The following is a 27,175-nucleotide window of genomic DNA, read 5'->3' as shown; positions in this document are numbered from 1 at the left end:
ATAGCCATGACTTCTAATAAATGAGTGGTTACTGAATCAGCTTTTTCTGAACTTAAAGCAGTTGCCCACTGAAAGCCTGAATAAGTGTCAATGGTGTGATGAACATATTTTAATTTTCCAAATTCTGCAAAGTGGAACACATCCATCTGCCAGATTTCATTTCTATGGGTGCCCTTTGGATTAGCCGCTGCAGGCAGTGGCGTTTGGTTATAGAAAGAGCAAGTAGGGCATTTCTTTACAATCTCCTTAGCTTGTTGCCATGTAATAGAAAACTCTTTCTTCAAACCTTTGCTATTAACATGATGTTTTTTTATGAAATTCAAAGGCTTGTAGCACACTACCAATCAATAATTGATCAATTTCTGCATTACCTTGTCCTAGAGGACCTGGCAGACCCATATGGGATCAGATGTGTGTTATGTACAAAGGGCAATGCCTGTTCCTGATCAAATCTTGAACCTGGAGAAATAATGAGGTTAGTTCAGTATCATCAGGTATAAATTCAGCAGTTTCAATATGTAAAATAACTCTTTCTGCATATTGTGAATCAGTAACTATATTAATAGGTTCTTTAAAATCCCTTAGCACCATAAGAATGGCATATAATTCTGCCTTCTGGACAGAATCATAAGGACTTTGTTCCACCTTACCCAAGTCTTCTGATTTGTAACCTGCCTTCTCTGATTTATTGGCATCAGTATAGAATGTACGGGCTCCAGTTATTGGAGCATCACAGACGATTCGAGGAAGGATCCAAGAAGTTCTCTTTATGAAGTTAAGCTGCTTGCTTTTTGGATAGTTGTTATTAATGTCTCCCAAAAAATTAGCACAAGCTCTTTGCCATGGTTCATTATCTTCCCATAATTTCTTTAGTTCATCAGCAGTGAAAGGCACTATAATTTCTGCGGGGTCTATGCCTGCTAGTTGACAAAGTCTCCGCTTGCCTTTTATAATTAACTCAGAGACTTTTTCAACATAAGTTTTTAGTTTCTTACTTGGTTTATGTGGTAAAAAGATCCATTCCAAGATAATATCATCTGTCTGCATTAAAATTCCTGTAGGAGAAATTTTTGATGGTAGTATGATGAGAATACAATCGAGCTCTGGATTCACCCTGTCCACATGTGCCTGTTGTAATTTTTCCTCAATCATTGTCAGTTCCTTTTCTGCTTCAGCTGTTAATTCTCTGGGACTGTTTAAATCTTTATCACCATCCAAGGTTTTGTTCAAATGAATTATTATATCAGGTGTTATCCCAATAGCTGGTCGTAGACTGGAATTGTCTCCTAACAGTCTTTGAAAGTCATTAAGAGTCAGTAGGCGATCTCTTCTAATTTGTGCCTTTTGTGTCTTAATTTTTTGCAAACCTATTTTATAACCTAAATAATTAACAGAATCTCCCTTCTGAATCTTTTCAGGAGCAATTTGCAATCCCCATTTAGGTAAAAGTATATTTATTTCTTCAAACAGCCTGTTCAAGGCATCCATGTTTGAATCGGATAACAACATGTCGTCCATGTAATGGTATACTATAGATTTGGGAAATTTCTTGTGTATTATTTGCCTTTCTACCCTTTGCTCTTCTTCATCAGAATTTAGAAATTCCTCAATCTTTTCAATTCTATTCACTATTGCCTTCTGCAATGTCTGAATCTCCTGTCCAGAATTATGTTCCAAAGCCTTCATTGAGGATTCTAAAGTATGAAGTTTGTCCATTAGAGATAACATCTCATCTTTGGACATAATTTTTATGGCATAAACCGTGCCTTCTTGTATTGACAATATTTCTGCAAATCTGTCATAAGCTTTAGACAAAATCCGATTGTCACATTCAGCAGTTTTGATTCTCTCAGTTAATGTTTCATTTCCTACAGAAAGGGACTGAACCTTACGATCCAAATCAGCTGTTCCCTCTTCCATAGTAATGAATTTCTCCTTAACATCAGCCTGGAGAATTTCAAACTGATTCTTGAGAAGATTGTTGTCATTCTCAATTGTTTTTAAGCGTTCAATCTCTGCCTTAAGAATCCTGGATTTGTCTCGTAAAGACTTTATCATATTTCTATTATCAAACCATTTAGTGCCAATGAAAACTACGAATCCCAGAAGGATCCATAGATGTGGGGTGATAGACACCTCTTGTAAAATCTCCCACATGGTACAATTAAAAAAACTGTTAAATTCTTGAACAGTAACGTGTTCAGGCATTTTATTTATAAAAGAAAAATTTTTTACCTGCAATGATCGGTTCCTGCCAGTGGCGGTCTCTGTGTTTTTGGAGCCTGTCCTAGAACTAGCTCTTGTAGACCAAGCTGGCCTCGAACTCACAGAGATCTGCCTGTCTCTGCCTCCCAAGTGCTGGGATTAAAGGCATGTGCTACCACCGCCTGGCCGGCCTTGAACTCACAGAAATCCGCCTGCCTCTGCCTCCCAAGTGCTGGTATCAAAGGCATGCGCCACCACCGCCCGGCCAAGTCACTTCGTATCAGACCAAATCAGCCACTGTGGTGGTTTTTGTTGCAAAACCGCAGGTACTTGAGCTTCTGCTAATTCAGGCCGTAGGGTTCTGCTGCAAACTTAGCCAAGGCAGGCAGAATGGGCCTGTGTGGCCGAGTGTGTCTCGGACTCCGCACTGGGGAGTCACAAACTAAACAACAGCACCCGGTGCTGTGTTATCTAGTGGGCTACCCGCTTGAGTCGGGGGCAAAATAGCCCGACGTTGGACGCCAAAATGTAACGGCATAAACGAATGAAGACAGATTGTAAAAATATATATACAGCTTTAATGGCAAAATAGACTTACAGAACCACCGTTCCCGCGGAGACCAGGAAATCAGAAGAAATGGCTGGGAGCACGTTCGCCAAATTTATAGGCAAACATTAGCCTAAAGGGCGGGACTTATCACTACAGTTTCATCTTAGATCTTCAGACCAGGAGGTTTCACTGTGCAGCCCCATGCAGTTCACACTCACAGTCCCACAGCTAGGGAACAGTTTTGCCCCTAAGCATCTCTGGTACAGGTTACTCAACTTGTGTGAAATTTGCATACATGAAATCGCACACTCTGCATTCTCTTGGCACAGCTTTCCCACCTTGTGATGTCATGAGCATCAGTTTCCTCTTCTTTGTTTTCAGTGCACTTGGTTCACTATGTACCCATCATAGAGAGAACATCTGCTTCACTGTGCATCCATCATAGAGAGAACATCTGGTTCACTGTGTGTGCCCATCATAGAGTGAACATCTGGTTCACTGTGCATCCATCATGGAGAGAACATCTGCTTCACTGTGCATCCATCATAGAGAGAACATCTGGTTCACTGTGTACCGATCCTAGAGTGAACATCTGGTTCACTGTGTGTGCCCATCATAGAGAGAACATCTGCTTCACTGTATGTGCCTATCATAGAGTGAACATCTGGTTCACTGTGTGTGCCCATCATAGAGTGAACATCTGCTTCACTGTGTATATGCATCATAGAGTGAACATCTGGTTCACTGTGTACCCATCATAGAGAGAACATCTGCTTCACTGTGTGTGCCCATCATAGAGTGAACATCTGCTTCACTGTGTATATGCATCATCATCATAGAGTGAACATCTGGTTCACTGTGTACCCATCATAGAGAGAACATCTGCTTCACTGTGTGTACCCATCATAGAGAGAACATCTGCTTCACTGTGTGTACCCATCAGAGAATGAACATCTGCTTCCAAACACTTGTGGTGAAAAACAGCCACCATTTCTGGTGCCCACATCAGACATTCCGTGAGGTCTATGAGATTTCTATCTAGGGGTCAAATCTCTGAGTTACAAGGTACAGCTTCTAGAGATGACTTCCAACCCACAGAGAGGACTCTGCCACAAGAGGTGTGGTATGACCAACAAGCCAACTCTGGGACTACTCACTTCTTAGTCTTGCTTCTGGATGCCCCACCTCCACGAAAGCTCACCGAGCATAAAGCCACATTTGAGGAGTCGGTGAAATGGCTCAGAGGGCAAATGTGTCTGCCACCAAGCCTGACAACCTGGGTTCAAACCTGGGACCCACATGGTGGGGAAAACTGATTCCAGCATGTTGAAACATAACATGGGCCTGTCCAATCCTGGTACAGAACACAGACACCAAGTTTGTATTCTACTTCTCTCAGTCACCCCAACTGTTAAGGTACAAATTGCACTGTGACAAATCTATTGAAATTTATTTTATTATTATTATTATTATTATTATTATTATTATTTTTTTTTTGTTTTACGAGAAAGGGTTTCTCTGTAGCTTTGGGCCTATCCTGGAACTAGCTCTTGTAATATTGTTAAGGTTTAACAGTCAGTTGTGGTGGCACACACCTTTAATCCCACTGCTCAGAGGCAGAAGCAGGAATATCTCTATGAGTTCAAGACAAGGCTGGACTACAAAGTGAGTACCAGGACAGCCAGGACTACACAAAGAAACCATTTCTCAAAAAACTTTCTTTCTTTCTTTCTTTCTTTCTCTCTCTCTCTCTCTCTCTCTCTCTCTCTCTCTCTTTCTCTCTCTCTTCTTTAGCTAGGATCTACACTATGTCAACCAGACTTGCCTCAAACCCATGAACTGCCTTAGCTTGCCAAGTACACACAAACACCACTGCTTCAGGTACTGCTACTATTTTCTCCTGGTGCACAAATTTTAAAAAATTTAAGTACAAGACAGAATCATTTCTTTTACTTCTAGGTTTAAACCACTAACCCAAAGAGACCACTGAGAAGAATTAAAGCTGAAGGAAAATATATTTTTGGAATAAAAATTTATACTACTCCTTACACTATTCTGCAATATTCATTTACTTTTATTGGCATGACAATTATGCAAGTCATAAGAGTATCTTGTTAAACATGATCTTATTACAAGTGAAACCTTACCCGCCACCACCTTCTGTTGCTGAGAGGGCAACTCAGGGCCTTGTGAGTGCCAGGCAAGCACCACACCCCACAGCCCCTCTTTTCCTTATATTATCGTGTAATAAAGACAACAGCAAACAGCAAAGTTGCCACCTTCCAACCCATCTGTGATGGCTGTTTGGAACAACACTGAAAAACAAAGTATTTATTGGAATATCTGATCAATTCTGACTCACAAAGCAGAACTTCACATGGAATGTTTTGAGAATTTACAAGTGCTTTTTCCCTAAGTGGGCCCTTTGGTAATGTGTCTCCTTCAGCTCCATCCATGACTGCCACAGCAGCAGGCCAGGGATCAGAACCCACAAGCCATTAAAAAACAGCAAGTAGACCCAAAAGTAGAGCCAGCTCTCGGTGTTGATGTTGGGGCTTCCAACAAGCCACTCGGGGAAGAAGGTCATCCAGCCACCGTAGAGTTCACACACACACAAGGTGATCTGTATGAAATGCCTGTGGGAGAACACACGACATGAAGCAGGTACAGCTTGGGACTCTGAATTACGGCATCTTTTATTTAGTCTTTACTACAGAAACATGTGGGCTCCTGGGTGGCGCTTCTCTGTTGTAAAGGTGACAACTGTCCTTCCTCAAAGGGCACTGCGGAGAGTAAATGGACTATGTAGATGAAGGGTCTTCATTACCTGTGGCTGACACAGGTCATGCACATATTATCAGTGCTGGAGACAACACACATGTAAATTTGCAATGTGTCCACAAATGTGGTCATGGAGCCAAAACAATGTTAAAGCAGTCAAGAAAAATCACTGCTAACTATCTGTGGAAGTGGTGGGGAAAGGGGATTAAAAGCTGGAGGACTCTCTCAAATCTGAGATTTCATGACAAAGCTTTACATCTTGAAGTCTTACATAAAGCTCCTGTCTTGCTGGTAAACACGCTTGCAACTGCATCCAAACGTGGCGCGGGCACTGGGCAGCTAATATCCCCCCCTTCCCGCTGGATGGCAGTGAACTTACCGGTAATATTTCTCCTTGACTATGGCGTAAATGAGAACCAATGCCAGAATCCCATCCAAGACAACAGTCAGAATTTCCAAAGACACAATGGTTGGGTCAAAATACAGCCATCTTGCATCAGCCTTGCCGTATTCTTTCCCTAAAGACAAAATACCTGTGTTTATTCTCTCAGCTGGCAAACATTTTGTGTTGTTAATCTTTTAGGGAGAAGACAAACAAATGGGCTGCATCATGACAATTTCAGACAAGCCATCGGTTTATTCTGTTTATTCATGCGCGCCACCTCATTACCCCCTCTGCTGCTCTCTTTTCTCCCCTAAATGGCCGCTTTCTACTTCCATGCCCTGTATACCTCCTAATCTCTATTTGCAGAAATGTGGTCTTGCCCATTTATTGATTGGATGATTTGGTTTTGCCACTTAATTTGTTTGTTTGTTTGTTTTTCGAGACAGGATTTCTTTGTGTAGGCTCTCCTCATTCCTTACTGAGTAGGAATCTTTAAACTTCCTGCAATCCCATTTGCTAATACTTGCTATTATTTCCTGTGTTATTGGATTTTTGTTCAGAAAATCCTTGCCTGTGCCGATATCTTGAAGAGTTTTCCTTATATTTCTCTCTATTAGTTTAGTATTTCAGGCCTCATGTTAAGGTCCTTACTCCGCCTAGAGTTGGTTTTTATACAGTGTGGAAGAGGGGCTAGTTCCACTCTTCCTCATGGACTATCCAGTCCTCACACTCTTGTTGAAAGGTTGTAATCTTTTTTCCCAATGTGTGTTTATGTCAGTTTGCCCAACATCTGGGAGCTGTGCCGTTGCATGGGTCTGTTTCTGGGTCTTCTATCCTTGTCCACTGCTCTGTGACTAGTAAGCCTTTTTATGACAGTTAATGAGAACGACCATTGTCTTACAACCCTCTCAACGCCTGTGGAGGGCAAGGGCGATCTGGGGCTACTGTGCCCCTCACCCTTGACCTAAGGCACAGAGCTGCTCTACTTGTAAAATACAAGCACATCCACGTATGTGACTCTACCCTTGGCCCTCTTGGTTACAAGTTGCAGGAGTTGAAATTAGTTCAACACAGTCAAATTTTGCAAACACAATATTTAATAATGATGGTTCTAGAGCCTGGGGAGACAGTTCTGTTGCTAAAGCTCTGGCCTCAGAAGCATGTGGACCTGAATTCAATCCCCAGCACTCATGTAAAAAAATGTCAAGCAGGCGACACACACTTGCAATCTCAGCACTGGTAAAATGAAAACACGTTAAGCTTACTGACCCATCAGGCCAGCCATTAGCAATGAGTCTCATCAGTGAGCTCCAAGCCAAAGAGATACCTTGTGTGGCAGGAGGTGGATACCATTCTTGCGGCTACCTGAGGTTGTCCTCTAACGTACACAGGCAAGCAAGCACACCTACCTCGCAGTGTATTGTGGAATATTATTTTAACTGGTCAAAGATGTGTTATATATGTTGATGCTGTAGAATATTGCTTTAACTATGTAAAGGTTGTTACATTTGTTTCTGCTGCCTTTGTTAATGATATAACGATGTGTTACATTTGGGTACCCTGCATTTGTTTAATTATGTCAGAGACATGTAGCATTTGTTTCACCTTGCCTGCCTAATTGCACCTGATTGGTCTAATAAAAAAAAATGAATGGTCAATAGTTAGTCAGAAGAGGGATAGGCGAGGCTGGAAGGCAGAGAGAAAAAATAGAATTCAAGAGGAGAGGAGAAAGAGGAGCCTGGGGAGAACGAAGGGTACAGGCCTGGGGCTGCAGCCAGAAAGCCAGACAGAGACAGCAGAAAAGTACAATACACAGAAAAACAGAAAGAAAGGTAAAAATCCCTCAGGTGAAAAGAAAAATAAAGAGAAACAGATTAATAAGATCTAAGATAAGGCCGAACATTCATAACTAATAAGAAGTTTCTGTGTCATGTTTTGGGAGCTGGTTGGTGGCCCAAAGGAGAGCCTGGTGTGTTTCTTATCACAACCTAGGATCACATGGGAGATGGGCATCTGGGGCTGGGGCTGGGGCTGCTTTGCTATCACTAATGGAGGCGGGAATCCTGCCCACTGGGCAGGGAATCCTGGACTGTGTGAGGACTGAGAGAGCAAGCTGAGCATCGTATGCGTGCGTCCACCGCTCTCTGTTCCCGACTGTGGTTGTAAAGGGTCAAACTCCTGCAAACTCCCACCACAGTGACTTCTGGGCCACGAGGGACTGCTCCTGAGCTGTGAGCTGGGCAAACCCTTCTCCTTCAGGTGGCTTCTGTCATTTTATCACAGCGACAGGAACAGAAAGTAAGATACACATGCATGAAAAAAGGCAGGCAGGATGGCTCAGTGGGTAAAGGCTCCTGCTGCCAAGTCTCACAAGCTGTGTTCCACCCCAAGGACCCACGGTGTTCACACACACACACACACACACACACACACACACACACACACTAATTTAATTTTAAAAGTTAACAATCTTATGAAAACATTACATTTACTTCAAATATAAAGTTTTCAAGTGTAATTTAGATGTGGGAAATTATAAGGAAATATTTCTTAGAACACATTCTGTGGAACTGGAGAGAGCACAGTGACTGAGGGCACCTACTACTACTGCAGAGGGCCTAGGTTCCGTTCCAGCACCCATCTGGAGGCTGCCACCCCCTGTAACTGCAGTTCTAGGTGATCTGAAGCCCTCCCGCTTCTGGCTTCTGTGGGTAGCAGGCATGCATGTGGTGCACATATATACACATACATTCAGGAGAAACATTCGTGTACATAAAAACAAATAGATCTTATATAACAAAGCATATTCGTGCCTGGACATAGTGGCCCATGCCTTTAATCCCAGCACTTAGGAGGCAGAAGTGGGTAGACCTCCATGAGACCCTGTCTTCAAAATCCCATTTTGTGATTTTTGAATGTTTACTTAGTTTTACTAGAGAGAAGTTTCTGCCATTCCACCCAGGCTAGCCTTGAGCTTGCGATAGCCCACCTCTGCCTCCTGAAGACACCCGGCACACCTGCCAGCTGAAGACTGAGTGCTGAAGGCCTCAGATGACGCAGATATGTAATAAATAAATGAAGATAAAAGCAAAGTAGAATAACAACATAAAGAAAAGAAGGAAAAACAAAGATACACAGTAGACAATGCAGACTTGCAGATGCCAAACCTGAAAGCACTAAGAGATGCTGGCGCCTGGCTCACTGACTTAACCACACTGGTATAGAACACACTGGGAAGTCAATATTAGCTGTCTAAGTGTTGGTCAGTTTACACAGAATGTAAAGAAGATGGCAAAACTACTTTATAGCTCTATAGGGTAGGAGGAAATGTGGGATTCCCCTCTGTATGCTGTGAATACCATTGGTTAATAAAGAAACTGGCTTGGCCTGATAGGGTAGAACTTAGCTAGGTGGGGAAAACTAAACTGAATGCTTGGAGGAAGAAGGCAGAGTCAGGAAAAACTATGGAGCCGTAGCCATAGACAGACATGTTGAAACCTGGCCAGTAGGCCCCAAGCCTTGTGGTAAAATATAAAATAATGGAGATGGATTAGTTCTAGATGTAAGAGCTAGCTAGCAATATGCTTAGGTAATTGGCCAAGCAGTGATTTAATTAATACAGTTTCTGTGTGGTTATTTCAGGAGTCTGGGCAGCCAGGAAATGAAAAGTGGCCTCCTTACAACAAGGAAGTTTGGAAGCCCAAAGAGGCCAAAGGTCAGAGAGTTTGGGACTTGTTTCTAATTCATTGAAGGTTATTGTGCTTCTAACAAAGGTCCCACCTAGTTGTAAATCGGAGTTCTGCTCTTTCAAGGCCATTGTCAACAGGTCCTGCTCCTGAAATAGGGAAGTAGTTGGTTTCTACCTAAAACAAAAGTCTAAAGATCCAACTAAGTTCCAGTTCAATTATGGAAATAACTTGGGATTTCACCCAGGGAGTGGTTAGCCTACAGAGTGTTTGGTCTAGGGCATGAATCAAGGACATGAGCAAGGAATGTACCCTGCTACTTTCAATTTGTTGTAGTCGATGCAGTCTTTTGTCTTACTCCTACCTTTTGGGGCAAGGGGCAAATCAACCAGTTGGAAATTAAACACAGGCGAAATTTTAGTACTCACTGAAATTCCCTCCTAATACTATCCTACATGTTTCTGCGTTTTATTATTTTCATTTGTGTCTTCGTATTCTTTACTATATTTCTAAATCCCCACGCCTCCACTCTGGAAGAGGTATTTTTGTCAAGGCTGGCCCCCGACAAGGAGGGATTTGGAGAATTATTTAGAAGATAGGTATAGACATACAATCAAGGGCAGACTGTGGGCTGGAGAGATGGCTCAGCAGTTAAGAGTATATATATGTTTTTCCAGAAGACCTGAGTTCAGTTACCAGCATCCACACTGGGCACTCACAACTGCCTGACTCCAACTCTAAGGGAGCTGGTGCCCTCTTCTGTCCTCTGAGGACACTGTTCACATGACAAACCCACACAGACACACATGCAGAATTAAAAATAAAGTTTAAAAAGTAAATTTACATAAAATATCTGTGGAAGCACCCAGTTTAAGAACTGCAGGCCTTTTGGTGTCTTTTGTTTTATAGTGTTGTGTAGAGGCTCACACATGTTAGGTGAGCACTCAACCACTGAGCCACACCCCAGCTGTATACACTCTGTTCACTAATAGATTGCTGAGATGTAATTCACATGGCATACAATTCCAATTTTATTACGTCACAGATCTGAATAGACACAGTCTAACTGAGAATGTTGCAAACAAGAACCCTCACCCATTAGCAGTCACCCATCTTTCTGCCCACAATCTGACTCTCATCCCCTGCCCCGGGCAACCACTAATTTGCTGTCTGTCTCTACAGATTCACCTGTTCTGGACAGGACAGGACAGGTCAATGGAATCATACAATATGAGATACAGACATTCGGTTCATAGTAGCCATTCTTGCAATTAATCTCCTCAGACATTCAAATGTAAACGTTTTTAATTACTTACATAAAGATGCAATCAAGCCTTGGGAATCTGCACCGTTTCCTACTAAAGACAAGTAGACGAAAGCGCCTTCCTAGAGGGAAGAAAAGGGAGACAGGCTCTGTTTAGCCTCACCACCACAGGGCACGGCAGACACAAAGGCCCTGCATGGCAGCAGCTCCCCCTGCCCCTCTGTAAGGTGTTCAAATCTTGGTCCAAGGACTTGAGGACCGCAGCATCTCTGGAGGCTAACCAGAGATATGAGCATGACCAAAATTAATAATAAATGTTACTTTTTAATGATTGGCATTATCAAACCAGAGGTGTGTTCTTATGTAGAAAAAAAAGTGAAAATTTCATGGAGAGTGCTTGACTGTTGTACAAAATAAAAGTTAGCTTTAGATTATTCCAAAGATCTTAAATCTTCAAAAAGACTGGCAATAGTTCATTTTTTTAACCTTAAAAATGAAACACATGTCCATTTTGGTTGTTAACACAGAAGACACTGCACATGGATTAAATTCCCATCCTGGTTCTGCAAGCCTATGCAGTTACTTTCTCTGTTTTATCTGTCAGTGCTTTCTAAAACCGGAAAAGCCACTTGAGCCATTCCTACCGTGCTGGTAGAGGTGGTGTTCACTGCAGGGGACCATGGATCTTTTTCTTTACTGACCCAGTGTCTTGACCCTGTGTCACTTTGTGGTACAGTTAGAGGTGGAAGGTCCTTCCCTACCTGTCTCAAAATCACACTGTATTAGTTTGCTTCATATGTGGGCTAGGACTTACTAGTGAGAGATGTCTGTCCATCCCACAGTTTCTGACTGTCTGTCCTTCTCTGATTTTCACGTTATCTCTTGACTGTCATTCAGCCCCTTTCCCGCTCTAATCTCTGCTAACACAGGCTCGGATGCAGATCTATGCTACCTTTTCTTGACTCTCTTTCTGGGTCACCTAATTAGTAAATGTGCTTTGTCTGAGTAAATCTAAAATGCATCTTCTTGATAGGAGATTTAGACCAGGCATGGTAGGAAAAAACCTGTACACAAGTCAATGCCAGCATAGTCTACACTGTGAGTTATAGGCTAGCCAGAGATGAAAGAATAGGGGTGAGGAAGAGCATGAATGAAAGGAAGGAAGAAAGAAATGGAGAAAGAAAGGGAAAAGGAAGACTCTAAAGCGTCCAGACTGAGGACGCAGCGCAGAGGCAGATCACTTTTCTGGCGTGCACAAGAACCATCGTTCCGTTTCTACTTCCCAGGAAAACCAAGAGCAGCTGAAGGGTTTAAGATATATTTTATTTTTAATTGTATGCATGTGTCTGTCTGTGTGCATGTTAGTGCAAGTGAGAACAGGTGCCTAGGAGGTCAGAAGAGAGAGTTGGGTCCCCCGAGGTGAACATTTAGGTGGTTGCTAGGAGCCCAGTTTGAGTCCTCTGCAAGAACAGGATGCACTCTTGATCACTGCACTGGTCACCAAACCTACCCAGTTTATTTCAGTTAGCCCCCCCCCCCCCTCTCTCTCTCTCTCTCTCTCTCTCTCTCTCTCTCTCTCTCTCACACACACACACACACACACACATTACAATTCATAAACAGTAGCAAAATTACATTTATGAAGTAGCAATGAAATAATCATATGGTTGGGGTCAGCACAACATGAGGAACTGTATTAAAGGGTCTCAGCATTAGGAAGGTTGAAACCCACTGCATTAGGAGGTAGAGGCAAGAAGATCAAGACAGTAAAGCTAGCCTTAGCTTTCTGGTGAGTTCTAGGCTAGCCTGGGACACATGAGGTCTTGTCTCAAATAGAAGATTAGCAGACTGCATCAACCTGCATCCAAGGTGTGATGGTGTAGAGTACACTGGCATATCACAAAGCTGTGATAGTAAACTGTCATCTCACAGGTGTAGAGTAACTGTCATCTCACAGGTATAGAGTAACTGGCATCTCACAAAGCTGTGATAGTACACTGTCATCTCACAGGTGTAGAGGACACTGTCATCTCACAGGTGTAGAGGACAGAGGACCCTGTCATCTCACAGGTGTAGAGTAACTGTCATCTCACAGGTGTAGAGTAACTGGCGTCTCACAGGTGTAGAGTAACTGGCATCTCACAAAGCTGTGATAGTACACTGTCATCTCACAGCTGTAGAGTAACTGTCATCTCACAGATGTAGAGTACACTGTCATCTCACAGGTGTAGAGGACACTGTCATCTCACAGGTGTAGAGGACACTGTCATCTCACAGGTGTAGAGGACACTGGCATCTCACAGGTGTAGAGGACACTGGCATCTCACAGGTGTAGAGGACACTGGCATCTCACAGGTGTAGAGTAACTGTCATCTCACAGGTGTAGAGTAACTGTCATCTCACAGGTGTAGAGTAACTGGCATCTCACAAAGCTGTGATAGTACACTGTCATCTCACAGGTGTAGAGTACACTGTCATCTCACAGGTGTAGAGGACACTGTCATCTCACAGGTGTAGAGGACACTGTCATCTCACAGGTGTAGAGGACACTGGCATCTCACAGGTGTAGAGGACACTGGCATCTCACAGGTGTAGAGGACACTGGCATCTCACAGGTGTAGAGGACACTGTCATCTCACAGGTGTAGAGGACACTGTCATCTCACAGGTGTAGAGGACACTGTCATCTCACAGGTGTAGAGGACACTGGCATCTCACAGGTGTAGAGGACACTGGCATCTCACAGGTGTAGAGGACACTGGCATCTCACAGGTGTAGAGGACACTGGCATCTCACAGGTGTAGAGTACACTGTCATCTCACAAAGGTGTAGAGTAACTGGCATCTCACAGGTGTAGAGTACACTGGCATCTCACAAAGCTGTGATAGTACACTGGCATCTTACAAAGCCGTGATAGTACACTGGCATCTCACAAAGGTGTAGAGGACACTGGCATCTCACAAAGCTGTGATAGTACACTGGCATCTCACAAAGGTGTAGAGTACACTGGCATCTCACAAAGGTTTAGAGTAACTGTCATCTCACAGGTGTAGAGGACACTGGCATCTCACAAAGGTGTAGAGGACACTGGCATCTCACAAAGCTGTGATAGTACACTGGCATCTCACAAAGGTGTGGTCTCCAGGGCCAAGGGAGGAGGCACCAACTGTGAGCAACTGTGAGGTCTTTCCTCAAGGTTAACAATGAGGGCTGAGAAACTCTCTCCTTTCTCTCAGAGCAACTCTAATCTGGTAAACCTTCCCAGCAAGCACATTAGCCAGGCATCCACTACCACAGCAGCTCCCCCGAGAAGGGCTGACTTCAGAGGAAGGGGTCCCTCGGCTCACCATTTCAGGGTGTGATGGTCTGGATGGCCCAGCCTACAATGGACAGAGAATGGTGGAGTCTATGTGGAAGAGAAACCACATCTCAAACCAGGCTTGGTCCTTTTACAGCAATCCTCTGTGTGAACTGTCAATGGGTCCCATGAGGACTACCATATCCCTCAATGACCTTCCCTTTAGATATCACCTCTTTCAGATGGTATTTCTGGAAGGTTCTGTGACTTCAGCCTGGTCTGTTCTTACACTGAAAGAACTTGGAGAAACACAAACAGGTAGGCAGAGGGCCACAGCAGCAGCTACCCTAAAGTCCACAGACGCCCCAACAACACGCTGAGCAAGACACCGGAGGCAGAATCTGGACACACAAGGAGACCAGTGACTTGGGTTCTAAAGATTCCTGAGGACCCCTGACCAAGTCTGCTCTAACCACGCAGGAAGTATACCAGAAACCATCTAGTGTGATTTCCCAGGGGCCAACATTGTTAAAAAAGACCTACAGGGCTCCTGACATGAATCCACTTTGCTTGATGAACTGAAAAGCTGCTTTTTCTACCCCTTCAAGTTATTTTAGGCTCTGAAGCTTCAAATATGCAGGGACCCTTTCGTAAGCAGCACCCAAAGTTACTAGCTTCAGAAGTTTTACATCATAACACACACTCCATATCCAGCCTTTCAGATTAATAGCCAAAGTATACGGGAACTTAAAAATAACCAAAAGAGTAACAACAATTTTAACACCAAAACAAGTCAGTGAATCAATAAGCAAATGGACAAGCAAACAGCATTTCCCAAGGTTCAAAGGGCCACAAGCATGCGACAAAATCTTCAACACCTTTAGCCATCAGGGACAAGTAAATCTGAACTACATTGAGACTCTATCTTACATCAGGTGGGATACCTAGCATACAAGGAATGGGTGCTAGAGAGACATTCAGAGTGGTTAAGAGAACAGGCTGCTCTTCCAGAGGTCCTGAGTTCAAGTCCCAACAACCAGATGGCAGCCCACAGTTATCTATAATGAGACCTGATGCCCTCCTCCAAATGCAGAAAGAGCACCCATATACATAAAAATACATTTAAAAAAATCTAGCTGGGCACAATGATAGTATACACCTTTAAAATCTCAGAACCAGGCTGAACCAGGAGGATCTCTAATTCCAGGCTAACCTGAGCTACATAATGAGACCCTTTCTCAGAAATCAGGCTGACATAGCTGGGCGGTGGTGGCGCACGCCTTTAATCCCAGCACTCGGGAGGCAGAGTCAGGCGGATCTCTGTGAGTTCGAGGCCAGCCTGGTCTACAAAGGGAGTTCCAGGACAGGCTCCAAAGCTACAGAGAAACCCTGTCTCGAAAAACCAAAAAAAAAAGAAAAGAAAAGAAATCAGGCTGACAAAATGATTTATCAGGTCAAGGCACTTCCTGTCCAAGCTGGTAGACCTGTTTGAGCCTAGAACCCACATAGAGATGGAAAGAGAACCAAGGCCACAAAGTTGTTCTCAGACTTTCACAGAAGCGCCATGGTAGATACACATATACACACATGGTAATAATACTAAAAAACCCACACAGAAACCTACTACTGTAGAAACTTCCTAAAACACATACATACATAAAAAAAAATTAAATGCAGTCAATATGTAATGGAGGAGACAATACTCTAACTAGACATCAAATGGTACCACGTAAAGACCCCAGTTATAGGGATTGGCATCTTTTGATTCACTGGCCAAAGAGGACTTAAAGGCCCACCATACTCTATAGACTATTGCCAGTGCTGTTGGTTACCATCCACAACCTTATAGTAAGGCCATGTTGCAGGGAGACACTACATACTTTTGGCACAGAACATGGAGAAGTCAGGCTGGTGCTCAACTGGAAGCTTCACCACTACTGGCTAGTGTCCATAGTGTTAGAAGGTGCTGTGCACACAACCAAGTGAGAAAAGTCATTATCAGTGTTATCCAGGGATGAAACCAATGAGAAAGAACAAGAAGTTGGGTGGGTAGGGATGGAGCCTGGAGGAGATGGGAGGAGTTGGAGGATAGGGAAGAATGTTATTAAAAAATATATATATAGTGTATGAAATTCCCAAAGGGGGAAAAATAAAAATAACCAAACAAAAACATTACCCATACCAACCACTTCCTGCACAGCTTGGTCTTGTTAGCTGGACTGGGGTGATGAGAGAATGAACAAAGACAAGACACAAACACACACACACACACACACACACACACACACACAAGCACGCCCACGCACACACATCTGGGAGTGTAGTCAATGCATTCCGTGTACTCTGTCAACACTCACACATGGACCACAGGGAGGCTAATTCCCTGAGTTTGACCCGGGGGAAGGCTTTGCCATTTTCATGGATCTGATGCACTGGGTCCTTGACATAGCTGTGTCACTAACACACATTCACTCAGGGCTTCCTCTGCTCCCCACACATGCCCAGATGGGAAATGACCAGTCATCAAAATGCTCACCCCTGCCTCAGGTTGTAGAAGGCATATTACTCTCCAATGAGGTCTGCAAAAGGTGACCAAGTTTGCTTATTTAAAAAAAAGTAAGGTTCTGAATATCAAGGTATTTGGCCAAAAAACAAAACAACAACAATAAAAGCCAAGATAGTTCCTGTTGCAAGGCTAAAACAGGAATGAGCTAACTTTGTCTAACTGAGAAGCTTGCAAAGCCACTTTAAATGGACCTTGGCAGATGAAGTTAACAAAACTCTGCCTCCTTTTTCTTTTCAGGTATTCAGACTTGTGGCTTGTAACAATGTATTTTATAGATTTCTAGGATCTGGGAGTCAAAAGAAGCCAGCGTCTTGCTACTGTGATCTAGGATTGAGTAACAATTGTACAAGAAGTGGTGCGTGCACTCATTTAGTCCTCAAAGAGATGAAAAAAGTGGCTTTACCGAGACTAAAAAACAAAAACACAAAATGAGGCCAGTTTGTATGTAAAACATCTTGGCATTTTTTGGTTTTTTTCTTTTTTGCTTGAAAAGTATTTGAATGAAGACTCAGAAACAATGTAGCACTCTGCATTAAGAGTGGAGAACAAGGTGGAGTGGGTTAGCACACACTAACCCTGGTGACACTTATCAGTACTTTCAGATCTGTCCAAGTGTCTCAGCCTCATCACACTGGGGTTGTCATGGCAACAGCCTGCACCACCATTCAAGGGAGGACCAGCTGCAGCAGCCCCTCCCCCAGGCTTTACTGACTTTAGACATGTCTAGTGACAGCTGCCATTCTCCTATTGAAATGACACTCCTCTTTGATGGAGTCTTTCCCAGCCCCAGCAGACGGATGTCACCTGACATTACCAGTGGATAGGGACGGCTCCTTCGGAACCTTGGTGTCAGTCACACTAATTCTACTGCACCCGTGGTACTGGGCTTAGTGTTGGATTTAGGACATGGGAACCTCTGTCCTCTTAAGAGAATCCTCATTTCTGCTGAGACAGCTGTTCTCAGGCTAAGGACCAGCCGGGAAGCCTTGAGGATCACTGTGACTGGGCATGGGGATTATGCTGTCTGGTACATGAACAGGATGGAAAGGGCAGAGGGGAGTTGGTGAAGGATGCAGGCAGAGGCTGGGGAAATGTCAGGCACTCTGTGTCCTTGCAGCCCTGGTCCTGGAATCACAGATCTCCTATGGGAGTTTGTCACCAGTGCAGAATCTCAGCTAATCCCAGTGTGACTGTGTACATGGTCAAGTTTGAGAAACGCTGCTTGAAATCACAAATGGTATTTAATCCTTGTTGTTTGTTTGCTTGTTTTGAGGCAGGGTCTGAATTTGTGGTGTGCGCTAGCCTCCATCTCAAAATCCCCCTGTCTCAAACACTGAGCTTTTCAGAGTGAGCTACATGACTCCTGGGTTTGCAGCACCCTTTGAAAAGAATGATTATTTCCATGTTTTAAGGATGCTACTCAAGACTGGAGAGATAGCTCAGAGGTTAAACACACTGGCTGCTCTTCCAGAAGTCCTGAGTTCAACTCCCAGCAACTACATGATGGCTCATAATTATCTGCAATGAGATCTGGTGCCCTCCTCTGGCATGGAAGTGTACATGCAGGAGGAACATTGTATACATAATAAATACATCTTTTAAAAACGGATGCTAGTCAGCTTCAGCTGTCGCAACCATCTGAAGGAGTTTCAACAGAGGAATTTCCCAGCCCAAGAGTTGTCTTGATTGATGTGGGAAAGCCCAGCTTGCCACAGGAGGCCAGCTTACTGCACCTGGTACCATCTTGCCAGGCAGGTGAAGGGGATGTACAGGAAAGCTAGCAAAGTAGCCTTCCTTCTGCCATGCCTCCTGCCTGATTTCCCTCACAGGTGGACTGTGGCCTGGAGGCAGACGGTGAAATAAACCCTTTTCTCCCCGCTGCTTCTGGTCAGAACATCACAGCAACAGCAAGCAAACTAGGAAGATGGATAAGGAAACAGAGAAGGGAGTTTCTATCCCTCCTCCTCTTCCTCATTACTGGAAGGGTTTACTGTGGGAGGGGCCTGCCTGTGCATTCCCAGCAGGCAAAGCACAGCACTGGGCTCAAGTGCACATCTGTTCTTCCTCACACCTCACATCCTTCCCTCCATCCCCAGAGCTACCAAACTGAACAGTGAACGAATACTTAATAACTGACCCTGAGCTTACCTTATTTTATTGGTTTTTTTTTTACAGGACAGGGTCTCACTATATAGCCCTGGCTGTCCTAGAACTCACTATATAGACCAGGCTGGCCTTGAACTCACAGACATCTGCCTACCTGGGCCTCCCGAGTGTTGGGACTAAAGGTGTGTGCCACTATGCCCACCAATCCGATGTGTAAAGAGGAATCTACAGCCGGCAGGAATGGGGGAGGACAAGAAGAGTGGCCAGCTAGCAACTTGTAGACACATGACCTCACTACCCTTGGTTACAAGTGAATGCTGGGCTGGGCCTGGCAAAGAGAAGCCATCAGAGGTCAATTTCAATTCCATATCAGAAAGACTTCTACAAATAGGGCTGCTCCAGCCCGAGAAATGGTGCTCACTAAAGCTCTCAGACAAGTAGGTGTGTCAGGAAGATCCTGGCTTCCAGGACCAATGGAACCACTAGGGACTTAAGACTGTTCCTCAGACCCAGCTGCTACCACCTTCTTTCTTCGTTACATTTATTTATTATTTATCACATTCATGACATCTTTTTGGCTGTGTGTACATGTGTACACACATGGAAGCTGGAGGACAATTTTTGGCAGTCAGTTTTCTCCTTCTAGCATGTGAGTCCTGAGGATTAAACTCAGTTCTTTAAGCTTGGGAGAAAGTGCCTTTACCAACTAAGACATCTTGCCATATCTCTGCTATCACCTTCTGTCCCTGCACCTGGTGCCCCCGGGACACATCTAAGTAGTATGTGCTGTGCTTGGCATGAGCTCATCCAGCTTCCAGTATGTCAGTTGTCTTAGTTTTCTATTGCCATGACAAAATACCATGACCAAGGCAACTTATAAAAAAATTAACTTGGGCTGGAGAGATGGCTCAGAGGTTAAGAGCATTGCCTGCTCTTCCAAAGGTCCTGAGTTCAATTCCCAGCAACCACATGGTGGCTCACAACCATCTGTAATGAAGTCTGGTGCCCTCTTCTGGCCTTCAGGCATACACACAGACAGAATATTGTATACATGAAAAAATAAATATTTTTTAAAAAAGAAAAGAATTAACTTGAGGGACCAGTGTTCTAGAAGGTTAGAGTCCATGGCAATCATGGCAGGGAACATGGCAGCAGATAGGCATGGTGCTGCAGCAGAAACTGAGGGTTTACATCTGGATCCAAATACATAAGGCAGGTTGGAGAACTAACTGGGAATAGTGTGGGCTTTGAAACCTCAAAGCCTCCAGTGACGTACCTCCTCCAACAAGGGTATATCTCCTAATCCTTCCCAAACAGTTCCACCAACTGTGGAGCAAATATTCAAACAGATGGTCCTATCAGGGCATTCTCCACAACAGCTATGGAGGACACAGGTGACTGGACCAAAGATGAAGATAGAACATACCAACCCTCGAGGAGGTTGGACGGCTGGTGGAAAGTAGTCACCTGTAAAGACTAGCTGGTAAATGACATCTTTGCCCTCTGAAATACAGTCTGAGAAAGAGAAGGAAGAAGTCATGGGACTCCAGGAAGGTGGCTCAGTGGATAAAGGCATTTGCCGCCAAGTCTGACGAGCTTGCTCCCCAGGGTTTCCATGGTAAAATAAGAGAACCAAGGCTTGCAAACTGTCCTCTGACCTCCACATGCATGCTGTGGCAAACACATATGCCCCTCCAAATAAGTAAATAAATAATAAATAAATGTAATAGCAAAAAAAGAATGGGTGGCCAGAGCCAATCAGAATGTACACACACACACACACACACACACACGCACACCAATGCTGTGGGATGTCCTTCTGTATATATGTTACTCTTATTGGTTAATGAATAAAGCTGCTTTGGCCTACTATGTCAGGACAGAATATAGCCAGGCTGGAAGAGATATAGAGAATAGGCAGAGTCTAGGAGACACCATTTAGCTGCTGCAGGAGAAAGTCGCCATGGCTGGAACCTTGCCAGTAAACCACAGCCTTGTTACAATACACAGATTAATAAAAATGGGTTAATTTAAGATATAAGAGCTAGGTAGGAATATACCTAAGCTATTGGCCAAGCAGTGCTGTATTGATATAGTTCCTGTGTGATTATTGGGTCTGGGTGGCCAGGAAATGAATTAGCAGTCTTCATTTACAAAATGGTGTACACCATCTGGGGCATGAATCCACATAAGACCTAATAAAAGCTTAAGGGAAAAAAAAAAGAGAGTTTCTAGACTCACAAAAGTGGAAGCCACGTGCAGTTTCTTGGTAGCCATATTTTTTCAGATAGGCTTTGTTTGCTGGCAGCAAGCAGAGGTGTAGCTCCTTTTAAGAGTGGGCTTCCTGACTCAGCACTAGCAGCAAAAACTGCACAGCCTCTTTAAGGGAAGGTTTCCTGATTTGTGCTGGCAGCAGGAACTCTAGCTCTTTTGGGAGGTCCTGAACTTTTGGGAGGGTTTTGAGAGCAGCATGCTACTAGTTGCTTAATGGATACATAGACCGACTGCATCCGGGGAGCCAGGGAAATGAGCACAGCTGGCAGAGGCGGTGAACAGACCTCTACCAATTTGGATGGAGTGAAGCCAGCAGCCAGGGCCATGGAGTTGGTCCTAGTCATGTCTGCTTAGCATTTAAAAAGAAAGAAAAAGGTGTTCTTTGTCAGAAAATTATTACAAGCACGTAATAAAGACAGATTCACACAAAAAACCCACCTCTGAATGGGTCACAGTGTTGGATAACTGTAATGGGCTTATGAAAGAGAAGAAAGAGTACAGGCAGTCATCGATTAAAGGAGTAAGGATAATAAAATAAATCTTAAAAGTAATAGAATAAAAAAGCCACATAAAGGTGAAAAATACACAGAGAGTCTGGATTATGCATATTATTGTGTTTTCTTTGAATTTTTTGACTGCAGAGAGACATTTGATTCTGGGGGCTACTAAGTTAAACCAACATAAAGGTATCTTGACTTCAAAATTTGGGTCTAAGAATATGCTGCTTTGGAAAAGAGGTTCTGCTTTTGTTTCTACAGAAGATGAGAACCTCTGGATTCCTTCCACGCTAATGTAGTTTAATGATGGAACAAGACCCACCCAAAGGTCTTCATGAACCTTAAAAGTACCTCGCCCAACAAACAGCAGGAGCAGTTTGGGAAAAACTATTTTTTTTGAGAAAAAATCCCAAAATGATTGTTTATAAATGTTTGTTTTCATTTAAAGGAAGTTAATTATAAGTGATTAATGGACAAGTCAATTTCAAAAAAGGGGGGGAGATATGATATAGAGATGAACACTTTCCATTGGTATGAATCTTGGTCTATTGATACAGATTTAAGGGCTATTTTGTTACACTGTATATATGTATATTTCTACTCTTATTTAAGTATTATGCTTTGACATCTCATTTAAAAATGGAATCTATAATTAAAAGTTGCAGATTAATAGGTAGTCATTCATAATAGTCAAACTTGTAGTCATGTTAGTTAGATTTTCTAGATATATTTCAGTTAGATAATCTTCATCACTTCAAAGACCTACAAAACATGGCATTAATGTTTTAAGAACTTAATACTTTTCTAGACAATGAAATGTGTCTGCTTCTGGCAGCACCAATTACTTCAGAAAGGTTGATGGGCATTGAAGAAACTTGCTATGGAATTTGCCTTCAATGTGACAAAACTAGTAATTTGGGCAAGAAACTGCTCTTGCCTAGACTGCTTGATGGTGTGCTGTATGAACTGGAGATGCAGGACCCACAGAAAAATGACTGCTGAACTTTCCAAAATACAGAATGGTACTTCAAGGTTCCTGTTTCACAGAAAAAAACTGCCAGATATTTTGCAAGACACAAAAGAAAGCAACTAATGAACTTTACCATTATAAGGCAGAAAAGATCTGCAAATTTCCTGCTTCACTGAAAAGTCTGACAGATATTATGGGCCTGTACGCTAAAGATGGATGTCCCAACATTACAGAAGAACTTTGGGTGACTGTTCAGATAGTGAGATATCTCTGTCAATTCTAGAACTTTGGAAGTTGCTTATAATGCACTTCCTGTTTACTCAGGTAATATAATATCCTTCTGGGGTCTTTGGTGGAGATAAAGACTAGTTAATTATAATTCTAGTTTTCCTTAGTTATAATAAAGGATAAATTAGATATAAAACTTTAGACTCACAAAGATATGATAGAGTATTTTCCTTATTTTGCCAAATACAAATAGACTAAAAACTGTAACTGTAATTCTTGCTCGATTTGTGTTTTATGTAATTTTACTATTTTAAAGATAAAAACTTCCTTTTTTTAATTAGACAGAAAAGGGGAGATGATGTAGGATGTCCTTTTGTATATGTGTTGCTTTTATTGGTTAAGGAATAAAGCTGCTTTGGCCTATGGCAGGACAGAATAGAGCCAAGCTGGAAAAGACATGAGAGAGAGTAGGTGTCTAAGAGATGCCATGTAGCTGCTGAAGGAGAAAGACGCTGCTGCCAGAACCTTTCTGATAAACCACAGCCTCTGGGACAGCAGTTCAAGCCATGCAGCCCCAAAGGCAGTTCAGCTCAAAGGTTCAAGCTATGCATCACACAGGCAGTTCACCTCAAGTATCCAACCAGAGTGTACTGAGTAATCATGATTATCAACCTGACTGGATTCCGAAGCACCTGGAGCTGAGTGGAGCCCCCTCTGTGTGAGGGGACTGGGGTGACAGATAATGAGCGAGGCTGTTACATGGTGGGAAGGATTTGAACAGGAACACAGGTGACTATACTACAACTATACCATGTTATACCTGGGAGGTCTAAGAGGCAATGAGGGAAGCCTGAGTACTAAGGGCGAAGCTTTTGATTCTCAAGGCTCTACCTTGTAGTATCAACTCATCCCGTACTTTTGGATACCCTTACCTATCAGGCTTCATTTGCAGCCAACTGCTAACCAAAGCTAATCCAGGCAAGTACTTACAGGCCTCACTGCTAATTCCTGTCCTCCCCACTGATCTCTAAAGACACCGGGCAAAAGCACTGTTAGTAACTGCAAAATGTCCATTAATGTGAGTTTATTAGGATGTGTAAGATTTGTCTTTATTTCAGAGAGATTAAAGTACCAACCAAGTGGCCTGGGCTTGTCAGTGATCACGTCCATATATGGAGAAAAGAATACCTCAGATGGGAAGAACTAGGGTAGGAGCAGGGTCATCACAAAGGAGCCCTTCCCAGCAGGCTATCAAAGGCTATTTGGGGGCATTTCCTTTATATCTGGAGAGGTGGTGGGGCGTGGTGTGGGCGGAGACAGACCATTTCTACACAGACCACATCTCCAGGTAGCGTGAATAGAGGCAAGTGCCATGTTACCTAGTCAACATAAACAGGGTTGCGGACATACAAGTATATTTTTTTGAGAATCTTTACACCTTTATATATTTCTGGAATGTTATCATCCCCTTTAAGTGGGACACGTTTGCTTGTTTGTTTTTGAGACAGGACATCATGTGCCCCAAGTTGTCCTTGAGCTGACTATGTAACCAAAGATCAATTCTTTAAACAAAGGCTTCGAGGGAAAGAACCTTGCTCCAGTCTCTGCACAAAATTACTAGGAAATTACTGGGAAAGAAGGAATTTCATCTTTGCGAACACCTGGTATTGACACATTAAACTGGAAATGCTCATTGACCTAAACCATTGCCAAACACCATGTCTTCTTTGTATTTCAAGACTATGGACTTTAACTTCACATTAGCTGAAGGGAAGGCCAGATTTTATTTTATTTTATTTTCTTGTTCAGTGTTTCTGTTTTTCTTTTTTTTAATTTATTTATTTATTAAAGGTTCTGTCTCTTCCCCGCCACCGCCTCCCATTTCCCTCCACCTCCCCCAATTAAGTCCCCCCCCCTCAGCCCGAAAAAAGGGGGTATTTAAGATTATATTTTTAAAAATTTGAGGGGAGTAGATTTCATTAGTACTATCTATGTATAGTCACATTGGCTATTTATAAAGTGGGGTGAGGGACCAGAGAGATGGCTCAGTGGACAGTGTCCCTTCAGCCAACTGAGGCGCAAAGTTTGAGCCGTAAAACTCAATAGTGGGAAGGACAGAAGTGACTGCAAGTTGTCTACTGCTCTCCAGATGTAATCCTGTGGCGGGTGCATGATCCCCCAACCCATCCAATTAAATAAATGAAAAAAAAAGTTATTCACTTTATTTTAGATGAATATTAAGGACACATTATGGTTAATCTGGACTGTCAACTTGATGGGATCTAGAATCACCATGGAAACAATGCCCTGTCAGGGATTGTCTATACTAGGTTAACTGAGAGGAAGAGACCCACTGTACATGTGGGTGGTACCATGCCGTCAGGGGGGTCTGACTGTGGACCCTAGGTGTGCAGCTGCCCCTGCTCTTGCCAAACCTTCCCTGCCACAGCGGACCACGGCCCCTTCACTGTGAGTCAGAGCAAACCCTTCCTTCCTAAAATTTCTCCAGCCAGGATTTTGTTGCAGCAATAACACAAGTAACTAATACAGGAACTTAATAACCTGACCATGCAGTTCTTGGGCCTTTGGAACTGGATTGTAAGAAGAATGAATAGTTTGAAACTTTGGGCTAGAAAAGCCCTAGAATGCTCTAAGCAACGTTTTATAGGCCATTCTGGCAAAAGTTTAGAAGACCAGAATACTGTGAGAAAAGATGAAAGTGGAAACCAGGCTCACGAGAGTCCAGGGATGTAGTAATAGGAGGAGCGGGCTGCGTTCCTACAGCACAGGGCTGTAAGGCCTCTAAGAAGCTGACCTAGACGCCATTCAGGTTACACCTTGACACAGAATCTGATTGCTTTCTAGCTGTATCTTGAGTGCGTAAGACCGGAAATGCACACACCACAACAGATTTGTGGATGAGTGGGTAGTTGAATAAATCAAGGAAATTTTAAAACATGATCTCAGAATTACGTGAAAATGAAAAATACCAAGCTTGTGGGATGAAATAAAAGCAGTACTAAGAGTGAAAGCTCTTAGCACCTACATTAAAAAAAAATCAGAAATAGTTCGAATAAATAACTTAATGATGCACCTCAAGAATTTGAAAAAAAAAAACAGGAATAAACCAAATTCCAAAACAGGAGATTGATTGGAAGAAATAATTAAAACCGAGGGAGAAATTAATAAAATAAAAACAAAAGAATCAATAAAAGAGAAAGCTGATTCTTTGAAAAGATTAGCAAGATTGACAAATCCCTAGCCAAAATAACCAAAAGACAGAAGACCTAAATTAATAAAATTAGAGATGAAAAGATCTCTTAACAGACATCAGAGAAATTCAGAAACTCGTAGGGACATACTTGAAAAACCTATTCTACAGAATTAGGAAAGCTACAAGAAATGGATTTCTGGATATATCTGTCACACAAAAGATAAACCAAGATGAATGGTGTTGGGAGAGGGGTGGAGGAGGTGAAATTCCTCTAGCAATTCTCAGGGGATACCTTTGATAGAAGACCAGGCAGCACCTGAGAAGAAGGGTTCGGTTTGAACCAGGAAATCAGCCTCGTTAAAGGGGGCGCCCTCTGGCCTCCCGGGACCTCAGCAGGTTCTCAAACTTCCTCCCGTGGGCGGAACCCAGGCAGTTGGCAAGGCGGCAACGCTTACCAGCACGAAGTGCACCAGGGCATCGTAACAGAGCCAGGCGAGCACCCCACGCTCCACCGCGCTCCGCCCGCGGCCCAGGCGCAGGCCCAGCGCGCACCCCACGGCCAGCAGCGCCGAGCAAAGCAGCAAGGAGGAGCCCGTCGCCATGCTCAGTGCCCACTCCTCGTTCACGGGTTCCCCAAATAGCCCAAATCTCTGCAAGCCAGGCAGCGAGACTGTCGTAGGCGGGGCTTCCCACGGACTGAGCTTCTCTGGAGATCCGTGCTCGCAGGTGGGAGGGAAGGAGGGACTTCTCGTGGGCGGGTTCCTATGGGCGGAGCTTCTCGCGAGCGGGCGGAGCTCCGCGTGGGAGGGATCCTGAGGGGTGGTGACGGGAACCCAGGGGCGGAGCTTCTCGTGGGCGGGCCTCCAAGGGGCCTGCCCGCAAAGCTGGCTTGGCCAACCTGGGCAGCTGACTGACTGGATGGTTCCTGGACCTAGGATCATGTTTTACATGCTTAACCGCTTCCACAAGATATGTGAAGTCTGACGTCTAACAAGGTTCGAAAGATTAAGCCACTGAGTGAAAGTCCAGACGGTGGAGATTTCGTCGGGAGACAGAAATCTTGAGAACAAAGGTTCTGAAGAGGCCTAAGCAAAGATCTTCACAGTCATTACAGGCCTTTCAACCATTGCTTCGTTTGTTTGAGATAGCCTA

At 43.6% G+C, this 27,175-nt stretch overlaps 1 protein-coding gene across 1 annotated transcript; it reads right to left on the bottom strand.

Annotated features, from left to right (window-relative positions):
* Nucleotides 1-4,470: 4,470 nt before the first annotated feature.
* On the bottom strand, nt 4,471-26,964 carry LOC121458243 (emopamil-binding protein-like). The gene is made up of 4 exons (XM_041667347.1): nt 26,479-26,964; nt 10,924-10,993; nt 5,916-6,054; nt 4,471-5,391 (listed from the first exon to the last, which is right to left on the bottom strand). Exons 1-4 carry the CDS (start codon nt 26,962-26,964, stop codon nt 5,151-5,153), a joined length of 936 nt encoding a protein of 311 aa, XP_041523281.1. The 3' UTR covers nt 4,471-5,150.
* Nucleotides 26,965-27,175: the final 211 nt, after the last annotated feature.

Source organism: Microtus oregoni, unplaced genomic scaffold (assembly GCF_018167655.1).
Source record: "Microtus oregoni isolate MIOR12 unplaced genomic scaffold, Mior012 000001F_ref0000356, whole genome shotgun sequence".
NCBI lineage: Eukaryota > Metazoa > Chordata > Mammalia > Rodentia > Cricetidae > Microtus > Microtus oregoni.
The sequence above is the reverse complement of the archived record's forward strand: the minus strand, read 5'-3'. Positions and strand labels throughout refer to the sequence as shown.

Bases quoted from the DNA above. Each gene is read 5' to 3' on its own strand.
- LOC121458243 (XM_041667347.1), bottom strand. From the start codon at position 26,964: ATGATCCTAGGTCCAGGAACCATCCAGTCAGTCAGCTGCCCAGGTTGG. The intron at 10,994-26,478 runs GTAAGCGTTGCC...TCTTCCCTCTAG, and splicing joins CCCTGGTGCACTTCGTGCTG to GAAGGCGCTTTCGTCTACTT. The intron at 5,392-5,915 runs GTAAGTTCACTG...GTTCTCCCACAG, and splicing joins GTCAAGGAGAAATATTACCG to GCATTTCATACAGATCACCT.